The sequence below is a fragment of the Corvus kubaryi genome, unplaced genomic scaffold, assembly GCF_017639235.1.
Source record: "Corvus kubaryi isolate FWS band 111438036 unplaced genomic scaffold, C.kubaryi_AGA036_p1.0 64947, whole genome shotgun sequence".
NCBI lineage: Eukaryota > Metazoa > Chordata > Aves > Passeriformes > Corvidae > Corvus > Corvus kubaryi.
In genome coordinates, this window is record NW_024581630.1 from 46,072 (window position 1) to 66,525 (window position 20,454).

A 20,454-nucleotide genomic window follows, 5' to 3' on the forward strand; every position below is an offset into this window, starting at 1 on the left:
ATAAACCACATGTATAATCTGTGTCTTTGGATTCTACTAGATGACAAGTCAGCTCTGAGATAGTGTTCTTTTATCTGCTTCCCACCTCTTCAGTGCAGCAACCTTGCTCCTGCAGCTGACCAACACAACTGATGATCTGAGAGGGCAGTTCCTGCTAGAGCTGTTAGGACAACCATGTTGGAACAGTCAGAAAGGAGTGGTACAGCAGAGTCGTACTCATATTGAGGTGGCCACTTGAGGTGGTTGTCTTGATTTCAACCCTTTTGACCTCCAGAGATGTGCAATGGTCTGTGGCTGACAAACGAATGTCTGCCAACACAGGATCCTGCTGATGACTCTTTCTAGGCCCTGCCTTCCTCCTGTTTGTTTGTTTGTGTGCTGGGCTTTCAAATTTCAGCTGGGAATTCAGTTTGGAGCTAACACAGACGATGACACAGGTAGGGTAAATGCCAGCCACAGTCTTTGGTGTCTGGACTTCTTGGAGCTGTACTTCTCCCACAGGAAAGGAGGCTGTGAAATAAATACCTGTGATGTGGTTCTGCAATGCTCTGCCTGTCTGTGCTGCTTTGAATACTTGATTTATCAGGGCCAGACACTCAACAAAAGCCTATTCTGGAATCTCAAGTGACCACTAGGACAGTCTACTCTTGTTTGCATAGCTTCTAAGTCCTTCCTCCTGGGAAGGGTCCCCTTCATAAGTGGAGTGGTTCTAAGAGCACAGGTGAGTGTCTAGGTCCAGCCCTGGCCCTCTGTGCAGCATCACAACATGCCAGTATAAAAGCATCTCCTGCAGCCTGCTTCTTTCAAATGCTTCACAAGTGGCAAGTCAGAAAACATTAGGTTTTGGTGGAAAGAAAACAGCTGTTTATTTAATTCTATTTGAATGATGGTGTGGAATTTAATTAAGCAAAGACATGAAGTATGTTGGTAAATTGTGAGTGTGTGTAGGTGGGTGTGTTGGTGGGTCTAGGGAGCATATGGAAGAACTGCAGCATGAGAAAGCAGCCAACAGAAGGGGTTTGAAAAGTCTAAAGCAGAGCAGACTTCTCTTCCCTTCCTGCATTTTAACTCTCCCTTTGGCACCGGTTCATGCTGCAACCTCATTCTCTCCCTCCTGGTTGATACATTATACTTGTATCTCTCAGTATTTGCTGTGAATGTAATTCTTGTATTTATAGTTCTAGGTCCGAAAGGGAAACACAAAATTGGCTAAAATAAACCCTTAAGTTTGCAAAGCAGCAAATGGTATGGTAAGGGGTGTGTGTGTGCCTGTCTGTGCGTGTGCGTTTGCTGCCCATGACACTTCATGCATCAATCAGGAACCATACTTACTTCATTGCTAATTGTAATTACTGTGCCCCGTTTCTGCCCAGTTGCAGAGCGAGAGACAAGCCCCGGGCCGCGCTGTGGGGCCGCCATGGCTGCTCCGGCCCGGCCCGGCCCTGCGGCGGCCCGCGGGCGGCCCCGTGCTGTTGCGCGGCGGGAGCGGGCGGGGGCAGCATTGCCCGCGGAATGGCGGCGGCTGCCGCGGCTCGGGCGGGACCGCGTAGGGGATGAGGGAGGGGAAGCAGAGAGATGAAATCCCCTTTTCTGTGCCCCTTCGGAGTCTGTCGAGGGTTGCTGTGCGGCGTGCTCGGACGTGCCTTTACCGCCTTTCTCTTTCGGGGGAGATTGTGAGCTTAAAAAATGCGGTCAGCACCAGCAGCCGGCGACAGGGATACCTCTACCTGGGAACAGTGACAAAGGCTTCCAACCGGGATTTTTAAATTGCAAGGCGTGTAACCTGTAACGTACTTAGGAAAAACCTTGCCCTTACATTGAAACACAGGTCCAGAGTACTGGCTGGTTGGTGCTCTGAAAGTGGGCCAGGGAGTCAGAAGAGCAGCGCAGAGCAGACAGCGGAGCGGGTGCTTCAGTCGGGAGGGCCCTACGAGGCCGGCCCGACTGCCTGACCACTGCAGCGCTGACCAAAGCCAAAGCGCGTTCCTGAGGACAATGTCCAAATTCCTCTGAGACACTGACACACTTGGGGCAACAGCCACCTCTCTCCGAAGCCTGTTCTGGTGTTTCACCAGTGATGAAATCAGTTCCTCTTTGAGTAGCCATTCAAAGGCTCAGATTTTTAGGAGAGGTGTTGGGCATCAACATTCAGACTAAGTGGCATGGTGCTCTTGGTGCACCTCCTTTAAAGCCTCATATCACATGGATAAAAGAGACAAGGAATAGTGAGGATTTTTCTAACACCTTTTGCAGTAAATTGACTTTATAGTTTATTCATATAGTGTGCTCTTCTAAACTTTGGAAATCTTGGTTCAAGCTACCAGATCATAAAATATTACCTTCCTAAGAAACTTTTTGTCAAAGGTCTTTACATGACTTGGGAGCACAAATTCTACTCAGTCAAAATACAAATTGTGTTCCCAGTCACTTTGGTCATTTTGAAAGATGTGTGTGGGGCTTGGTAAAGGCAACAGATGGTATTTCACTACCGAGTCACATTGTTGAGATGCAGCTGACACCTGAGTACAATGTAAGGCTTGCTCTCACCTTGCCTTGGATCTATGAAACTTTACAGCTTGTATTTCTAAATATATCTGATGCCAATGGCACCTTGCATACCAGGTGCAAGTTTCAGCATTTTTTTCTGTGTGTTGTCTCACATACACTTATGATCTTTATCTTAACTTGAATTTCTAAGTCATGAATGCAAAAGAAGAGCTCACATGGATCTTTCCTTTTGTTGAACATACACTGAACATTATATGACAGTATCAGGGAGAGAAAGAAGAACATAAAAAAGAGGAATAGGAACCTAAAGAGGGGGAAAGAAAGGAGAAAAAAGACACACAGTGGTAATAGAGGAAGACCAGAGGCATACAATGCCTGATGATAGAAGAGAAAAAGTCGTTTTCTCAATTTTCCTGCCCTGTTTGTAGTTCTTAACTCCCCAGCTTCTGTGGAGGAGTAATATTCTAAAAATCCCGGTAGTATTAAACTCACGGCTTTCTAGTTTTGAGAATACAGAGGAAACCGTGACAATGACGGAGTAGTCCCAAAAGACAAATGTATGCCCATGCTACATACTGCTCTGTAGTGCAGAGATGGAAAAACCCAGGCAGAATCTGGACAGCAACTCTGCAGCTGTACAGGAGACAAGCCTGGGCTATGCTCTGGGATCCTGGGCCAGTCTGCACCTGCAAAAACATCCCCACCCATCCTGCAGCGGCTATATGGACTGGCAAGCAACTAAAAAGCTCTCAGTGTTGTATTTTCAAAAAAGTCTCTGTCACAACTCACCCAGGACTCAAAATTACCTCGTGAACCTTGGGCATGAAGAGCATTGGCAATGTTCTCCTTTACCATGATGTGTGCCACTTACAGGATACCTCACTGTACAGCTGTCACCGCCTACAAGAGAATCTTCACAACAATCTAATCCATATCCATTACTGTTGTCCTCATTTTACAGGACAGAAGACATCATAAATATATAACTTGTAACTGTTGCAAAATTCACTGTCAACATCAGAATTTAAAGAGTTCTTGTTTCTGAGGACTCTGCTCACACATCTGAACTCTGTTTACAGCAGAGAAAGTTCAGATTTTTTTACTTGAAATAAGGTGTCTGAGTATAGAAAAACAATTAATCTTTTAAATAGAATTAGGCATTCCAACCATTTTAAAAGATGTAAATTGCAGCAAGTTCTGCAACAGAAAAATTTCCATGGTCCAATACTTTAGGGTAATTCCAGGGAAAAAAATAATCTGAACAGAAAATCTGACCTTTTCCATAGAAAAGAAATACTTTGACCCAGGTCCCCTTATTTTTTTTTTTTTTTTTTGGGGGGGGGGGAAAGGGGGAAAGGGAAATACAACCATAGCCAAAAAAGCCCCCCGAATTCAACCCCCTAAACCGTTTAAACTGATTTACTTTCATTCAAATTGAAAATAAAATAAATTTGAAACTCTGACAGTTGTAAAGTGGAATTGAAGTCCTTTGGCCAGCTCTTTTTGTCTGTTGAAACCATGTAGCAAAAAATGTAGCCTGATATATGTACATATTAGGGTGGGCACTCAGTGTTTGAAATACAGTATGGAATTGCTCACAGCACATTAAGAATGCTCAGCAATGTGCAGTTTTAGGGTTGCATTTTATGCTGTAAGACACACTGTGCTGTTAGCAATCCTTTTTCTCTCACTAAGCACACGTTACTTGAGTTTTCTAGTTGAGCATACACCTAAATGACTTTTAACTTTTTTTTTTGAAGAGGGCCATAAATTGTCATCAAAGACAGGGATCTCAAATCAGCTGTTATTTAAAGACTATCTGCATGTTCTCAAAATCCTATGCTATCCTTACATCAATATCCTTTATAGAAAAGCAGGAATTCGGGGGATATAAAGCTATGAACCCAATTAAAGAAAGCATTACCTTCAATTTGCATGTTGAAGGTATTGTGGGGTTTTTGAAACAAAAATTCTGTCTTGTGGGGGTTTTGTGTGACATTTCTTAATTTTCTTAGTTTGTTTTCAAAGATGATTTCTTTTCATCCACTTTTTCCAAAAAGAAATAGTGGTAGCCGCCTCCACTTTGCCATACACTCTCTTTTGCTTCCTTTACAGGGGGTTGATCCACCTGTTCATTAAAAAGGGGAAAACCCGACTTTGGGGAGTGCCTGTAGAGTAGGAAAGTTGCACAGTGATATGACTCTGCCTGTGTGTGAGAGAGAAATGAAATAAAATCCAGAGCTGAAAAACTAATTCACTGTATGTAGCATAGAAGAAAAATCACGCTGAAGTCCTGAGCTAACTCACATAATGCTTTCAGGAATCAGAAAAATGACACTGTCAAAACACAACATTAGTTTTCAGAAGCCTCCAGGCAAAATTTTATTTATTTAAAGTTAGCTCCTATTTTAATAACAAAAAAGTGGCAGCATATTCTACATCAAAGAAAAAACTTTTCCTAATGTTTCCATTCCTCTTGTGAAGTACTGGAGTTGAAGTAGTGGAGCTGTCTTTCTCTAAATAATTACGTGAGTGGCAGGATCTCAACCTGAGAAAGCTTTTTGTCTGCACTGGGGACTACACCATAAAGAGAATCATCTTTGGTTTGCCTAGTCTGAGCTGCAGTACGAGATACTCAAGACTTTCAGTATTTAAACAGTTAGTTTTAAACAAGATCCATAAGAATGAAGACGAGTCCTGAATCAACATCTCGGTACACTGTAGCACGTTGACCAAGGAGGAGTACAGATAAGAAGCACATTTATGGGCTACAGCTCTCCAGTCAAGACCCATTAACCACATTCCTTGTGGCAGTACCCAGGAGAAATGTCCCTTAACAGCAGGATGGCGCACAGCTGGTAGCTTCTCTTGCATATTACCTTCATTTCAGGCATCCTCACCTTCAGACCCAGACCTTAGAGCAGTCAAAGCATTTACCATTTTATACCTTGCTGAAGGGATGAGAGATGCATTTTAAAGTTCATTTCTGGATCTCTTTCCTGGGAACTCTATTTATTCCTCTTTGTTCTTCATTCATTAATCTTTTATAGCTAGAACTAGTAATGGTGAGAAGGCAGTCCAGGGTCTTTTCCTTCAAAGACATCCCATAAATAAAGAATAAACCCCTTAGGTCCCTAGACTTGTTGTTTGCCTTTTTAGCTTGACTTCCCCACCAGTTCCTAGTAATACCATTCCTTTGGCAATAACTTCTTGTCTGTGTTTCCTTTCTATTATTTCATATCCTTTAACAACTCCTGCTTTGAACCTTAGCAGATCCAGCTCTGGAGCTGTGGTAATTTGGTTCAGTTACAAAAGGCTCTACATTTGCATGTATCTGGGTCTTGCTGCAGAACGGTTGGGTATGTGTGGGAGTAGGACTGAACTTTGTTGCAACGAGTAACTCTTACATCTGAGAAATGTATTTCTTCCTTCTGGGATCCTGGTCTTTTCTAAGCAACAAAATAAACTAATGTCAAGGCAGCTACCAGAAAACCCATGGGAATGAGCAAAGGGGAAGCAATGCTTGCATGAGCTTGCACCCCTAATGCAATGGCACAACTTCTGTCTCAGGAAAATAATGTCTTTCTTGTAAAGTGAAGGTATAGTAATAATGTGATGTATGAAGGATGTTATGGTAAGACAGTACTGTTGACAGCTGCCAGTAACAAGAGTTGCAGAAAGACAATAAAGACAGCACAGAAGAGAGATTTTTCCCCTCTATCATGGCAAAATCTAAAGTAGAACAAGTCTTCTCATGAGTAACAGAAAGTAGTGACTCGATGGGTCTTTGGGGTTGAAATGGGTCTGGATGGGGCTTTGAGGTTGAAAACTGCTTCTTCTGCCAAAGCAAATAGCACTACTTGGGGACTGTGGAGAGTGGAGGAGCTCTTCTCCCAGCAGCATAACCTGAGACCTGCCTACACTCACACCGTGCAGGGGAGGCCCCCAGCACGTGCGTGGCTGTCCCAGTGATGGCCCAAGAAAATTTTATGTGATGGACTTGTAAAGCATCTCAGGATCATCAGGGATGAATCATGCTGTAAAATGTATCATTAATGTTACTAGATGTATTACAGAGTTCTGTGATCTGAGACTGCTGCAGGCAGTGTGCTGGGAGAAAAGCTTTCCAGATTGTGCTCATGCAAATTTCTGTCTGTGATCGCATTCGTTCTGGTTCCCACTACAACATTACTTTCACACTCATGTGTGCTGCTCACTCAGTCTAAACTTTTTGTTATTGCAGGTTGTATGACTACAACATAGCATCCCTTTGCCAACACCTTTACAAGGGTGAGAAAACATACAAATATGGGAACAAAGGCACAAGAAATCTAATGGATATGCTTAAACTTTCCCAGGAAAGGGGTAGTGTGATCCTAACCTTTGCCTCCTGACTTGAACACATGCCCTAACAGGCTACTAGACTGGGGTAGCTGTCAATTTGTTCATGGCATTTAGTTCAGCTTTTGTTCTGAACCATTATTTTATTCTGGACTGGGAATCCTTATAATTCAGAGAAGAATTTCTGAAAGCTGGGAAAAGCAAATGTGAAATCTAACCTATTTTGAGTCCATCCTGTTGTACTGTGGACAGTAAGTCTCATCAACCATATTAAATTGTGCAAACAGTATTTTGAAATTATTTAAGATTGATACAGTCACAAAACAGCCATATAATAGGAGATGGAGGATGAACAGACATATCCAACAAATGTTTTTTAAACATTGCAAGTGAAATGGAGAGCCAAGGCAATGGCAAGGAGACCTAGGGCCAGTGACATATCCTGTTAGAAGAGCCTCAGAACAACCAGACTGTTTGGGAATGTAGGAAAAAACCAGGCAGTGCTCTAAAAAATGAGAAAAGCAGGAAATCACAGGCAAATCCTAATCATGAATTAATCCAACAGAAATCAAATCCAAGAAATTGTGAGCAATGAATCGTCAGTAAAAGGGCACTTGCATGTAACATATGAGTTCAATTCACAGGTACCCAGTCTGTTTTTTAAAATTAAAATTTAAAGTAGGTCAAAAATATTCAGTGTGCAGATGAAAGTTGAAAAAAAGAAGCTTTCACAATCTCAAGTCTGTATTTTGAATGTTTGTCTAATACATCAACACAGGCTGGCTTGCCAGAAATATTAAAGTACAAGTAAAAAGATCATAAATTAGTAAATTGTCAAGTATTCTTAATATGTATTGTCAATGCCAGACATTTATAATAGTAAAAGCAGGTTACTTAAATAATAAGTGCCAGTTAGTACTCAGAGAGCTCAGAACAGTTTTACTTTAATACATAGAACAAACTAGGTTTGCTTCAGCAAACCCATCCTGAAAGAAATAACAAAGATTTGACTTGGACACATGAAAGGTTTCTGTATTTTAGGATTTCAGTGTTCATTTAGAGAACTATTACACCATGCACTAGAAATCTTGTATTAAACCAATACATTCATTTATTTGAAATAAAATTTTTATTCAATCACTGTATTTTGATAGACTAGGCTCTGCACATAGACAGGAGATAATGGATTGAACAGGATGTCCTTGAAGGAGAAGAGCGGCTTCAGACTACCTTCCTAATACTCAGGAGACATCCTGCTTCCAGTGCTCATCAGACTTCTGAAGGCTAAGAGGAAAGATGCACCCATGCTATCCGGTGTAACAAATCAGCTCCTGAATTACCTAACTGTAAAACTCACGGGGAAAAAAATTAAATAATCTCTGCTTAAAATATCTCAATGTCATTTCAAAATCTATTTAGGAAGATCAGCTCTGGTGCCTTTATAGCAGCTTAGCCATGTGCATTGTAAAGGCTCACTGGTACTGTTGCCATCACTGGATTTTGAAATGAGTACAGCACAAAGTTACTAAATCAGTTTTGGTCTTACAGTGCCATTTGGTCATACTTTCAAGCAATTAAAGAAATTTATATACAGAGACTTTTAAAAGGAGGCAGGAGACAAAATTTTATGGACACAGAGACCTATAACAAGACAAAGAGTACTTTTTGGAAAAAAAGAAGCAGAGAAGATGTGCAAGACATATTATAGCACTTGTTAAGCAGAGAAATGAAAAATTAAAACCTTGAGTTACATTTTTAAAGACATTTTCCCACCCATTACATAGCCCTTCTGTGTTCTGAGTGCTGGAATCAGCCAACTTTTTGTGTCATAATAAGCATACAAAACATTTTCCTGCAGGCTTAGTAAAAATCAGAGAAACAGAAGAATTTATGTGGATACAAAGTCCTCAAAACCAGTGTCTTAGCACATATGGGAATTTATAGTCTCAAGATTAAAACTTGCTGGGGTAATCACTCCACCAATCTTGCTGTGAAAAAAATCACCACAACAAAAAATAAACACAGCAAAACCCCCCTGCATCTGAATTTTGAGTATCGATGTCCTTCCCTCTTTTCACTAAACCATATGTATGTATATAGGTGTGTGTGTGGATGTCTGTACCCATCTCCCCACCTCACTTCTTCAGCTACCACTTTGTTACAAAGAAAGTGAAAAAGAGCTCTGCTGAAACATCTTATTCAGACTAGGACCCAGTCATTCTGATGCAGTAAGGCAGATAAAATGGTGCTATTTCTCTCTATTATAAAAGTCTAAGGCCTCTCTATGGCACACCACTTTACTCACCTGCCTTGCATATCAATGTTGCACAAATGGCCGTGTTCATACTTAAAACAGCATAGACTGAGCTTATAGTTTTAGTCACTCACACCACTCAGAAACTGTTTGAAGCCTCTCTAGGAGAAAAAGTCAGCAAACTATTTTTTTTTATGTATTCACAATTTAAACCTGTTGAAGTTCTATTTCTCTCTCTCAAAAAAAGGGAAAAGGTTTGCTTTCATTTGAGAGAAAAATAAAAGATCACACTGTTTTTCAGACCAATGTATTCTGTTACCATTTCTCAATGCAGCTCTACTGGGGAAAAAAAAGCAGGCTAGTTTGAGTCATGAATCTTGTAGGAAGACTTGCAGGAAAAGCTGGTTTCTTTGGGAGCAAATATCCTGCCACCTTAAAATATCTAGTACAGTACAAAAGCTAAGATCAATGTGTTTCAGTATCTTTTTTAAACTCATGATGAAAACAATGACTGCTACAGGAGACACAGTGAAACTTATGCCATCTCTTTGGTTTCCATATGCATCAATGAAAAAATAAGCTTCATCCTTATCTCTCTGAAAGTACATCTTCTCTTATAGTCCACTGTGTCTCTGGCCCATGGGCACTCCACACTGAGAGAAATAAAATACTGGTATTTCCAGGGGGAAGGGAGAAAATGATTTTGCCTTCTAAAAGAGTAGAATTCAAATAACCAGGCACATCCAGGTATTAACAAGTCCTTTTCTGATCGTGGGAAAGAGCGAGGATCAAATATGTGTAAGTCTAACCTAAAAATGATCCTGAATACTAATCAACTAATGTATTGTTAACAGATTCATCCCTTTTTCCTTAAGAAATTTAATACAACCATTTATTTATACACCGTTACATAAAAAACTCTTTGCTTTGTCCCTTTCAAAAATATTTAAAGATCTGAGAAAAAAGTAATTCTTACTAAGGAACATGGCAGCTCTGCTATATTATTGGAAGCAATAGTAAGGAACAATAACATTTAACAGAGTCTAATTTCAAATATTGATCAGCATAGTATGCTGGGCATGCAAAAGTTCTAACAGGAAGATCCTCTTATCTTTAGTCACTTGTTTTATATCAGGTGCTGCCAAGTGCATTTCTGATAGTGGGTAGGAAAACTAAACTGGAGTGCTAGGTCCACCTCTTAGTCACCTCACATGTCCTGCCATGCAGCTGGCTTCTGTGCAGGTATCTCACATACATGCTGGTGGGAGAGAAGGATAACTGGAGTGCTGGTCTCCTAGCTCCAGTGCTCACACTCTGGAAGAGAAGCAGTGAGAATATAGAGATGTGGAATATAGGCAAAGCAAAGATGTGATACCCATTCTTGAAGGTTTAATTTCTAGTCTTTGTCTGAAAGTAAGATTTTTCTGCAGTGTGTTACTGCTTCAAGCCAAGTCCAAAAGGCTTTCTTTTCTATACTGACCTTATGTAATGAGTAAAATATCTGTGGCAATGAAATTGACAGGAGCTTCACTTGTGTGTCTGAGCCGGTTGTTAGTGAAAGCAGTGGTAAAACTCCTGATGATTTTCTGGAGAACACTGAAGCCTTCAGTCTATGGTGGCACTGAATACTGGTAGCTGGTAGCTACCTGAATGTTGGTAGCTCTTTAATAAGAGCTGTCTACCCAATGTAAAACACAAAAATACCCCTGGGCCAGAAAGCAGGATGGCAAATCCTACTGTCTGGCCATCGTTTCCATTATTTGTTTCAGTAAAATGTGCATACTAAATACTACTCTGAGTAGTTCTTCCCCAGTGCTAGAAAATGGTTAAAATCTGGCCGCAAATAGAGTTTTCATGAGTTGGCCCGAAGTGAGTAAATTCAACATATAATTGAAAGGAATCCAATCCTTAAAACAGTATTGGAGGTAATATTCTAGTTTCACCTCCATCCAAATGATCTAAAGTTATAATTGGTGTATAGTAACCAGGCCTAAAATATCAAAGAACCAATGTGATCAGACCAACTGCATCTTCTAAAAGTCACCTGCTATAACCTGCAGGCATCTAAAAGTAAGCCAGAAAAAAGTACACTATTTTTAAAAGAAACCTTTATTCTTCATACAAACCTAACTCTGTCACATATCATGAGGCATCATTAACAAGCTAATATGTCTGCTTAAATCAAACAGTATTTCTCCATGAAAGTATCCAACAGAGTTAGTATCGACCCTTTTCTTTGTTCTCTCCTGGATGGAATATATGTGCATTTTGATATCAACTCATCTCCTTTTAACTGCTAGCTCAGCCAGCATGTTATATGAATAACATCTTTGCCAGGTAAATCCAGCACAGGTACTAAAATCAGAGCTGGGGTCTTCTCTTCCAAATATTTTTCAAGGTATTCTTGCAGTCCTAGAATAGAAACAAAACAGTTAATGAACCCCCTTTGTCTTATTGTGTCCTCTTACAAATTATTTCTAAATACTTTTCTGAAAATTGATGTGGAGTAGCAACTATCAAAAGGAAGTGAAATGCAACTCTTAAGTTTTCACTTTACATAGAAGGAAAATCTCCCACCTCCTTTTTGATTAATTTGAGATTAACTTTAGATGTCACCTAAGGCCAGAATTCAGCAAAACAGTTAAATGTATATTTCTCAACCTCAAGTGAGTGAGTTGATTACAGATAGAGAGAGCTGAACTAGAGCAGGTAGTAAAAATAACAAAAGGCTGGTTGAAATTCAGTTCTTTGTCATTTTTGATATTTGGATGATCAGCACATAGTTGTCTGTAAATGAAACTCTTCTCTCAAGTCCCATTGTGGTGCATGGACCATTTTCAAAAACTTTATGAACTTGATTTCAATTTGTAATCAATGGATGAGTGCCATCTTGAAGACATAATTGAGGAAGTCCAGGAATGGCAACATATATGACTGAATATCTGGAATTACAGTAAGATTCCAGATACAGTAAGATGCTAAAAATACAGAATCTGGCTATGAGAAGCTATAAAGGGACTGGTATGTGTTGCAGAAGTTTGCAAATTTAAAAGTCCATTATGGGAGCAGAATTAATAATTGAGAAGATCTAATTGGAATACAGAAGAAAAGTAAAGAATGGAAAATTTAAACTTGGCATCATGACATTTTTGGTCGTGCTCAGCGTCAGTGAACATGCTGGAAATCAAGCCACAAAGAACCGTAATGAAAACTACAAAAAACCCGCTGAATGACCCAGAAAAGACAGTTTCCTAATGATAAGGTATAGCCTGCATAGGTTCTTGTTTCAATAACTTATTTCTGTCAGCAGCTTCTGGGATTATGGCAATTCTTTATAACACTAAGCAATCTTGGCTAGAAAGGGTGTAAAGAGGGCAGAACTTGCAGACTGTCAGAGCTTTTTTTTTTTGGCGTCACTGCCTGTGAAACTGCGAATAGGCAGTTCAGTCGAAGTGTTACCTCATCCAGGATAAAACAGGAATTTTGCAATTGTATTCACTGAAGCCAAAACTCCTCTCTTTTTATCTGGCAGCAGCAGCATAAATTAATGTAATAATGGCAATGCTGCCTACAAAATATTGCAAAGACAGTACTAGTCTTCTGAAATTCTGCTGCCTTCCTTTGTATCATTGACATTGGAGGTGAAGACAGACAAGGGTGAGCCAAAGATCAACAGTCACCTCAAAGGTCAAAGGACTTCTTCATCTGGTGTGTAAAAAGGAACTCATTCTCTGTAATACAGATATTCAGCAGTGACCCCTAATTAACTATCAACTAGCATTTTACTTCTAAAATTTGACTTCAGAAAACTTTACAGCTATGCTGACTCAGAAGGCATTAAGTGGAAGGGGTAAAGGTAAGCCACCTCAAAATCACTGATTCCATCCTATTAAAATTACCTTTCCTTTTTTTCATCCATTAAAATTGTGAAAATACAATTTCAGACTTCAACATTTCTTCACAGGCTTAGAAGTGCTAAAAGCTACCAGAACAAGTCCAGGTATTCCTTTTAAAGGGAGAATTTGAAAATGGGGCTATCTGGAAATAGAACCTCATTCTTTTGTGGCTTTGAGGTGGCCAAAATAGCCATAAATATTCACATTTGGACATGCCCTAGTGGACTTGCTTGCCAACCAGGAAGAGCTACCTTTCCTGAAGACCAGTGCCTTTTCTATTGCCAGTGCCTACTTGCATAAATGAAATGTGGATAAAAATATGGGACATATGCCTCTAAATATTTTACTGTACTTACAAATCAATTCGTTTGATATGAAAGCAGTGCAACTTAGATGTGCATCTTTAAACACTTAAAAATTGTGGATAAAAGTCTGCTCATGCAAACTTCCCCTGAAAAGCAGAGACTAGGTCTTCTAAAACAGTAAAATTGTATTCTAAGGTCTCACAGAAGAAAATGCACAATTAGTAAATCTGTGGCAACCTGTGCAATTACAGAAAAATAAAATTTTGACAGCTATATATTTTACCTGCTATAATAAGTTAGTCCAAATCTTCCAATATTAACTGTATATTTTTAATTATGGGAAATTAATAAAGACACTATATTTTTTTCAGTCATTCAAAATATGCTTTTAGATAAATAAGAGCCTCAGCCATGAGTGTTTTCTGAGTATGTAACTCTTTGTTTGAATACAAAGATTTCAAAAATGTTCTTCCTTTATATCATACACGGAAATGCTTGCTCAGTTGTGTGCCATACTTCTGGAAGTTGATTTTAAAAGCAAAAACAAGTAAAGGACAGAGGGTTACAGTGAGTGTGCTTACTGGAGCTTTAATAGGAGCTATAGATGACTGATGTCAGTCTTAAAGTTATTTAAACTGCCCTGATACAGAATGTTTAAGTACAAGCAAAACCAGCTGATTATCAAACAGCAAACAAGTGGTGTGCATTGTGGATGTTTTCATATCCTGTGACAGTCCAACGTGCTAGCCACGTTGCAGCACACTTGCAGTTTCATGGAGACCAGCTAGGGGACTCCTGAGGTAACAGAAGTCAACAGGGAAACATCAGGGAAATACCTCAAAGAAATTAAGGGGTGTTCCTCTAGGAAGCTGACACAGCTGACAGCTGTACACCAATGCACGCAGCGTGGTGTAAACACAAAGAGTTGGAAGACACCATTGCTGCTGAAAATCTATGTCCTTGTTGCCATTACAACACAGCTCAAGGTGGGTCCATGGGAATCTCATGAGGTTTAATAAGACCAAGTGCTGGTGCTGCACCTGGTTCAGGACAACCCCTGGTATCAACACGGGCTAGGGATGAACACATCGAGAGCAGCCCTGCCCAGAAAGACTTGGGGGTGCTGCTGGGTGAGAGGCTGGACATGACCCAGCCATGGGCACTGGCAGCCCAGAGAGCCAAGTGTGTCCTGGGCTGCATCCAGAGCAGCGTGGGCAGCAGGGAGAGGGAGGGGATTCTGCCCCTCTGCTCTGCTCTGGTGAGACCCCACCTGCAGTGCTGCATCCAGCTCTGGGGTCCCAGCACAGGAAGGACATTGGTCTGTTGGAGCAAGACCAGAAGAGGGTCACCAAGGTGATCAGAGGGATGGAGCACCTCTCCTACAAGGAAAGGCTGAGAAAAATGGGTTTGTTCAGCCTGAAAAAGAGAAGGCTTCAGGGTGACATAATTGTGGCCTTCCAGTACCTAAAAGGATGGAAAGATGGAGAGGGACTTTTTACAAGGGCATGTAGTGATAGGACAAGGGGGAATGGCTTCAGATTGAAAAAGAGTAGGTTTAGGTTAGATATTAGAAAGAAATTCTCTACTGTGAGTGTGGTGAGGCATTGGAACTGGTTGCCCAGAGAAATTGTGGATGCCCCAGCCCAGGAAGTGTTCCTGGCCAGGTTGGATGGAGCTCAGGGCAATCTGGTCTTGTGAAACATGTCCCTGCCCAAGGTGGGGGGTTTGGAACTGGATGATCTTTAAGATCCCTTCCAGCCAAAGCCATTCTATGATTCTATGATTATAAGTACATGAAATTTGCTCAAAACAGGTGAACTTCATCCTGCAAGATGGATCCCCCTGCTCCCAAATGATCCACAGAAGTTCAGGGAGCAGGTTCCATATGAAATTTCTTCTGGCATTACCATCTATTTCTGCTATTCCTTTGTTAAGACAGGATACTGAAATCAATAATTTGATGATCTCTTATGTTGACTTAGCAGCCCTTCCATATAATGTGGCACAAACTAAGACTGTAAGCCCTTGTTTTTAAAGGTGCTTTTCATACTAGGTAGAAAAATGTCCTGAGAGCTCCTAAAGGGTCATTCCAAATGATTAGGAGGGTGATTTTTACATCTTTGCTGTCATTGGCCTCAGCAGGATTTAGGCAGTATCAGGTAAGGCCACAGAATCCACTTACATTTTCAAAATCAGGTCCTTGTTATTGTTGCCATACTCTTGCTTCACTGTATATCTGCAAGGGAGTAGTAATCTAATAGCTCATATGAAAAAGGAAAATGGTAGCAAAAAGGGAGATCACTTTTAGCCCAGTACGTAAAAAATCACTTTCATATTACAACTACTATCTTTCCTTCACTTTTTAACCAAAAGATATTGTTACATTGCTTAGAGCAGGTTTTTAAATCCCTGAGCTAATAAAGCTCCATTGCTTCTGCAGCAGAGATCTGACATGCTGCATGTACTTTGAAAAGATGCATCACAGGGGATCAGGTTCCTAACAGTTGACTAAGAGTTCCAGTCCCAAAAGATCTGCCCCTGGTGTGCAGAACACTTAACCCTTCGACCAGTACCAACATGACTATTCACAAATTATTGATGTCCCTAAATCCCTGGCAGATTGCAGACAGTTCTTGTCTCCCTTGAAGCCAAAGCATATGGTCACTAATGAGATGGATTAAAAATACATATACACATTCAGGGCTTTGTCACATGAGTGTAAAGCCACAGAAATGTTAGAAGGTGATTGAACTGGACTGAACACTGTTAAATACATGATTAGCTTGTTATGGGTCGTTTCCATTGATCTATATATGGTTTCACAGCATAGTTTAATTAAAGCTGCCTGGAACAAGCCTCTGCCTTAAATGATCAGGCAGTGCAATGAAAAGGTGGAACACGAGGAACTGGAGACACCTCTCCCTTTCTTAAACATCCAGCTGACTGTCTCTGGTGTACAACCACAGCAAGCACGGAAACTGTGCTTCCAAATGTTGTCTGTTTTTACAGTCCAGGGTTTTTCTAACATTTTTCTTTATATAAAATGATGTAGTGTGATACAAGATTTTGAAAAAAAACCTGCACAGTTTGCTTGCTTCATTGCAATTCATACCTTTCTATCCAAAATGAAATCAAACCCAGTAAACAAGAATATACTGTTGGAATATAAAAGGGAGTCACCTGGCAAAATAGGATTTTGTGCTGGGGTTTTTTGCTACAGCTGTGAAGATTTTAAATGACAATATGAATATTTTTCGAAGTCCAATACTTGGCTTTTCATATGGCGTCTTATGTTTCTGTTTGATGACATTATTTATCTGAACATAAGTTAAGCAGCTGCTTTGAATTGCAGGGGAAGTCTGTTATAGCCAATGTTACATGAGACAAATGACCAGTAGGATTTTGGATAAGGCTGTGAAACCACTTTAAATCTGTGATTTCCTAAGCCAGTCGTTGGAACTGTGACTATAAAATGACTTTTGTTCTTTGCTACATAACTTTCAAAACATAATCTGTGTGGTTGAGATTTTTTAAACTATGTCTAGATTTCTCTCCCTTCTTTCAATGTCAACAATTGATGAATGAGCTTTTCTGTTGAATGGTAAATACACAATACCATTTGTTAACAGAAAAAGTAACTGGTATAATTTAGACTTCAAAAAAACCCCCAAATTTGCTGTTTCAGGCTTATTTGTAAGTATACATACCCCAAAATTAAAAAAAAAAAAGAAATTACAGAGGGAATTGTAGTTGTGTTTGGAACTCAAGTCATATGCCTGGTCAGTTGCCAAAGCAGCCAGATCTGCATGTCTGTATCTGCAAACAATTCTTTCATAAAAACTTATCTCCACGAATTCCTCACATTACATTTCAGGTTGTCTTGCAATTTATGAACCCATCTATACTGACAGACTTCTTTCTTCTCATACTAAACAATGTAACAATGAAAACACCTTTTTCAAGTAACCATATAACAGATGAACATACAGCCTATACTGAAAGCACCAAGGCCAATGTTAGCCATCCCCTTTCAGCTTGTTCCTAATACTGGATACCATTTTAGATGACTGCAACCTCTTCTGTGAAGGATATGGTTATTAGGATCCAGACTGATAGGATTCTGTCACTTTGGACATAGAAACAGAGCAACACTTAACCCAGCAGAGCATTCACCAAAAGAAACCACGGAATCACAAAATAGTTTGAGTTAGAAGGGATCTTTAAAGCTCATTTAGTCCCACCCCCTGCAATAAGCACAGCCATCTTCAACCCGACCAGGTGCTTCAGAGCCCCATTCAACCTGACCTTAAAAGTTTCCAGGGACGAGGCATCAATCACCTCTATGGGCAACCTGTTCCAGTGTCTCACTGCCCTCATTGTAAAAACTTCCTCACATCTAGTCTGAATCTACCCTCTTTTAGTTGAAAACCATTACTCCTTGGATAAGGAGCATCACTACAAGCCCTATTAAAAAGTCTCTCCCATCTTTCTAATAAGCTCCCTGTATATATTGAAAGGCCAATAAACAGTCTCCCAAGAACTTTCTCCAAGCTAAATAACCCCAACTATCTCAGTCTTTCCTCACTGGAGAGATAAGTTCCACTCCTCTGGCCATTTTAGTGGCCCTCCTATGGACCTACTTCAACAGGTCCATGTCTTTTTTGTGCCAAGAGAAAAATCTGCTATAAAGAGAAGACTAGTGCTCTGTTACATTTTACTGCTAGTCCTGTTTGTGCAGTGGACTTCTTGTACCTTTGGAATCTATCCCAAACCTAGAAGTTCTAGTAATGTTTTTAAGCAGGCTACAGTGAAAACATAATGAAAGTTGCTCTAGGCTTGACGGGTACCCACAGGAGTTGTAGCAACTCTTCCTACAGCTGAGCAGATGAAAGGAAATGAGGAAAATGAGCTGTGTTTCCCTGCATGCCATACTGGTAACTCCTGCTCTCAGATTTAGTGAGGAGAAGTTGTGAGCGCAAAAGGCAGCAGTCATGGACCTTACTGTTCATGTGAGATACAAGAAAAATGAGTGATTGGCTTAATCTATACCAGTAAGTTAGTCAGGATGCCTGAATGCTGCACCACCAGCAGCAAGAGGAGAGGGACTGCTGGCATAAAATGACCAACTCTGAAGGAATCTAGATGCCGCATCTTCCTCTCCCAGCCTCACAATCCTCTCTGCTGTTCCTCTGCTTCAACAGGAGGGTGTGGGAAAGAAAAAGGGCTCCCTCATAATCAGGGAGAGCATTAACATTTACAGGAACCTCACTTTTCTAGAGCTGAGTCACTTGGCTGAGTAACTGTACAAGTCTTTTTAGACTGTAGCTCATGCATTTTTTTAGCATCTGAAAGAAAATTAGTAGACAGAACAGTTATTTTTAGTATCGGTTTGATAGTGGGCCTGTCAGCCTTGGTGATGCATCTCTTTTATCAAGCTGCCACAATACCTTGTTTTGTTTTCAGAGCAAAGTTTGATTAAAGACCAACTTCAGAAATGTTACTCACTGTGGGAGTTAATTAGTGCTTCCTGGCCTCTGCAGGGTCTATCTTATGATCCGTTTCACTTACTAAACCCTGTAATTCAATTTACATGAAGATGGGAATGAACCAACCCCCTTCTATTCTTCTGAAGGCTTCTGTTTAACTTAGTCCTGAAAGAACCTCTCTCCTATCATTCCCTAATAAGGAATTCTAGTTTCTAGCCTTTTAAAATCAAAATTAAAGCAATACTTCACATCTATACTCTTTTTATATGAACTGTGAAGGAACTTCAGAAGGGGATAGGTAAACTTTAGGAAGCCTTTGCTTCCAAATAGTGTTTTTAGTGGTGCCCAAGTATACTGTGCATCTTAGGAAAAACTGGTAAACATCTTTTTCTCTTCCTCTGCATCTTTATGGGAGTGGAGCATTGTCATTCTGTACGAGAAGGTCGCTGGTGTTGCCCTCCTCCTCTCTCATTAGCAGACAAGAAAAGCCTTTTGTCTTTCTGAAAGCAAAAGGCAAGCTACTAGGTCAAAAATATTAAAGAGGTGGTTGATGACAAAAGACTTAATAGTACTGGCAGGTAAAAAGTAGCAGATGGAAGTGAAATTTATAACATGATAAAAGTAAAATTAGGAACTACTGAATAAAATGAATGAAAAGAAAATGCAATTGGGGTACTACACAAATACAAGCAGAAAAAAAATTAAAAAAAGAAACAGTCCAAAAGAAAACCTGACTCAGGTACACTGAGTATTTGAAACTAGGTTGAAAAAAACATGAAACCAGTACTAAAGAGACCAAACCTGTAAAAGGGAAGATGGTCTTTTTTTTACAGTAGACAGCCTGCACAGGAAAACTGAGGCTGGGTGAGGCAACATATTCAAGCAGAGTTCATGGACACTACCATCTTAAAACATCCTCTTCCAAGTATACATTCTCTCATGAGCTTCCTGCTAGATTTTGAAACCTAAACTTCATCTTAGTTATAGTATGGACTTAGCTGGCAGGGATGCTTCCTAAAGTTGTACAGTGTGACAGATACACCAGAAATGATGAGAAGGAAAGAAAATAGGGCAATGATAATCATAAAATAGATGAATATTTACAACAATTACAATTTCAGATCCAAATGCCATCCCTAAAAAAGGTGTAAGCCACCCAACTCTCTCTGGATATAGAGAAGTTACCTTCCAAAGTGCACACAATACCAGTCCAATGAGGTATTTTATCATGCATATCAACAGCAAGTAGCGGAAATAAATGTGACTCTTTTAAAGATAAACACTTGTTGCTGAGCTCCTCTGCATATTAGGGCTGTTTCTCAGTAGAAAGAATTAAGATTTGGCTTCCATAATAATTCTTTCAAGCTGCTGGCTACAGCTTAGAAAATAGCAGAACATGAAAACTCATAGCCGTGTGTTTTCCAATGTTCTGTTTTTAGTCATGTCCTATATACAGATTGAGAATCAGCCTATACAAGGTTATAAATGTGCACTTTTGTTTAAAATGTCATTAGCCTTCTGCACTAAATAAAGAAACACTTAAGCATGCCCTTCCAATGCTCACAGTGAGTCTAAATATAATTTCAAAGAGAATGGAGGACTGAACTTTACGAGTACAATCACTCAGAGAAGAACTTGTGCTTTTTCTAAAACCATGACAGAAT

The 20,454-nt window shown here is 40.1% G+C and overlaps 1 protein-coding gene across 5 annotated transcripts in view; it reads right to left on the reverse strand.

Moving 5' to 3' along the window:
* The window catches only part of LOC121672767 (zinc finger protein 770-like), a 110,371-nt gene that overhangs the window by 36,289 nt on the left and 53,628 nt on the right, over positions 1 to 20,454 (reverse strand). Inside the window, exon 3 of one of the 5 annotated variants that reach the window (XM_042045583.1) lies at positions 4,862 to 11,515. The exons of 3 other annotated variants lie outside the window; for them this stretch is intronic. In XM_042045583.1, the coding sequence (XP_041901517.1) occupies positions 11,400 to 11,515 (116 nt within the window). In that variant the 3' untranslated portion in view covers positions 4,862 to 11,399. Of the gene's footprint in view, positions 1 to 4,861; positions 11,516 to 20,454 lie in introns of those variants that run through there. One more of the 5 variants, XM_042045585.1, reaches the window with a different exon arrangement.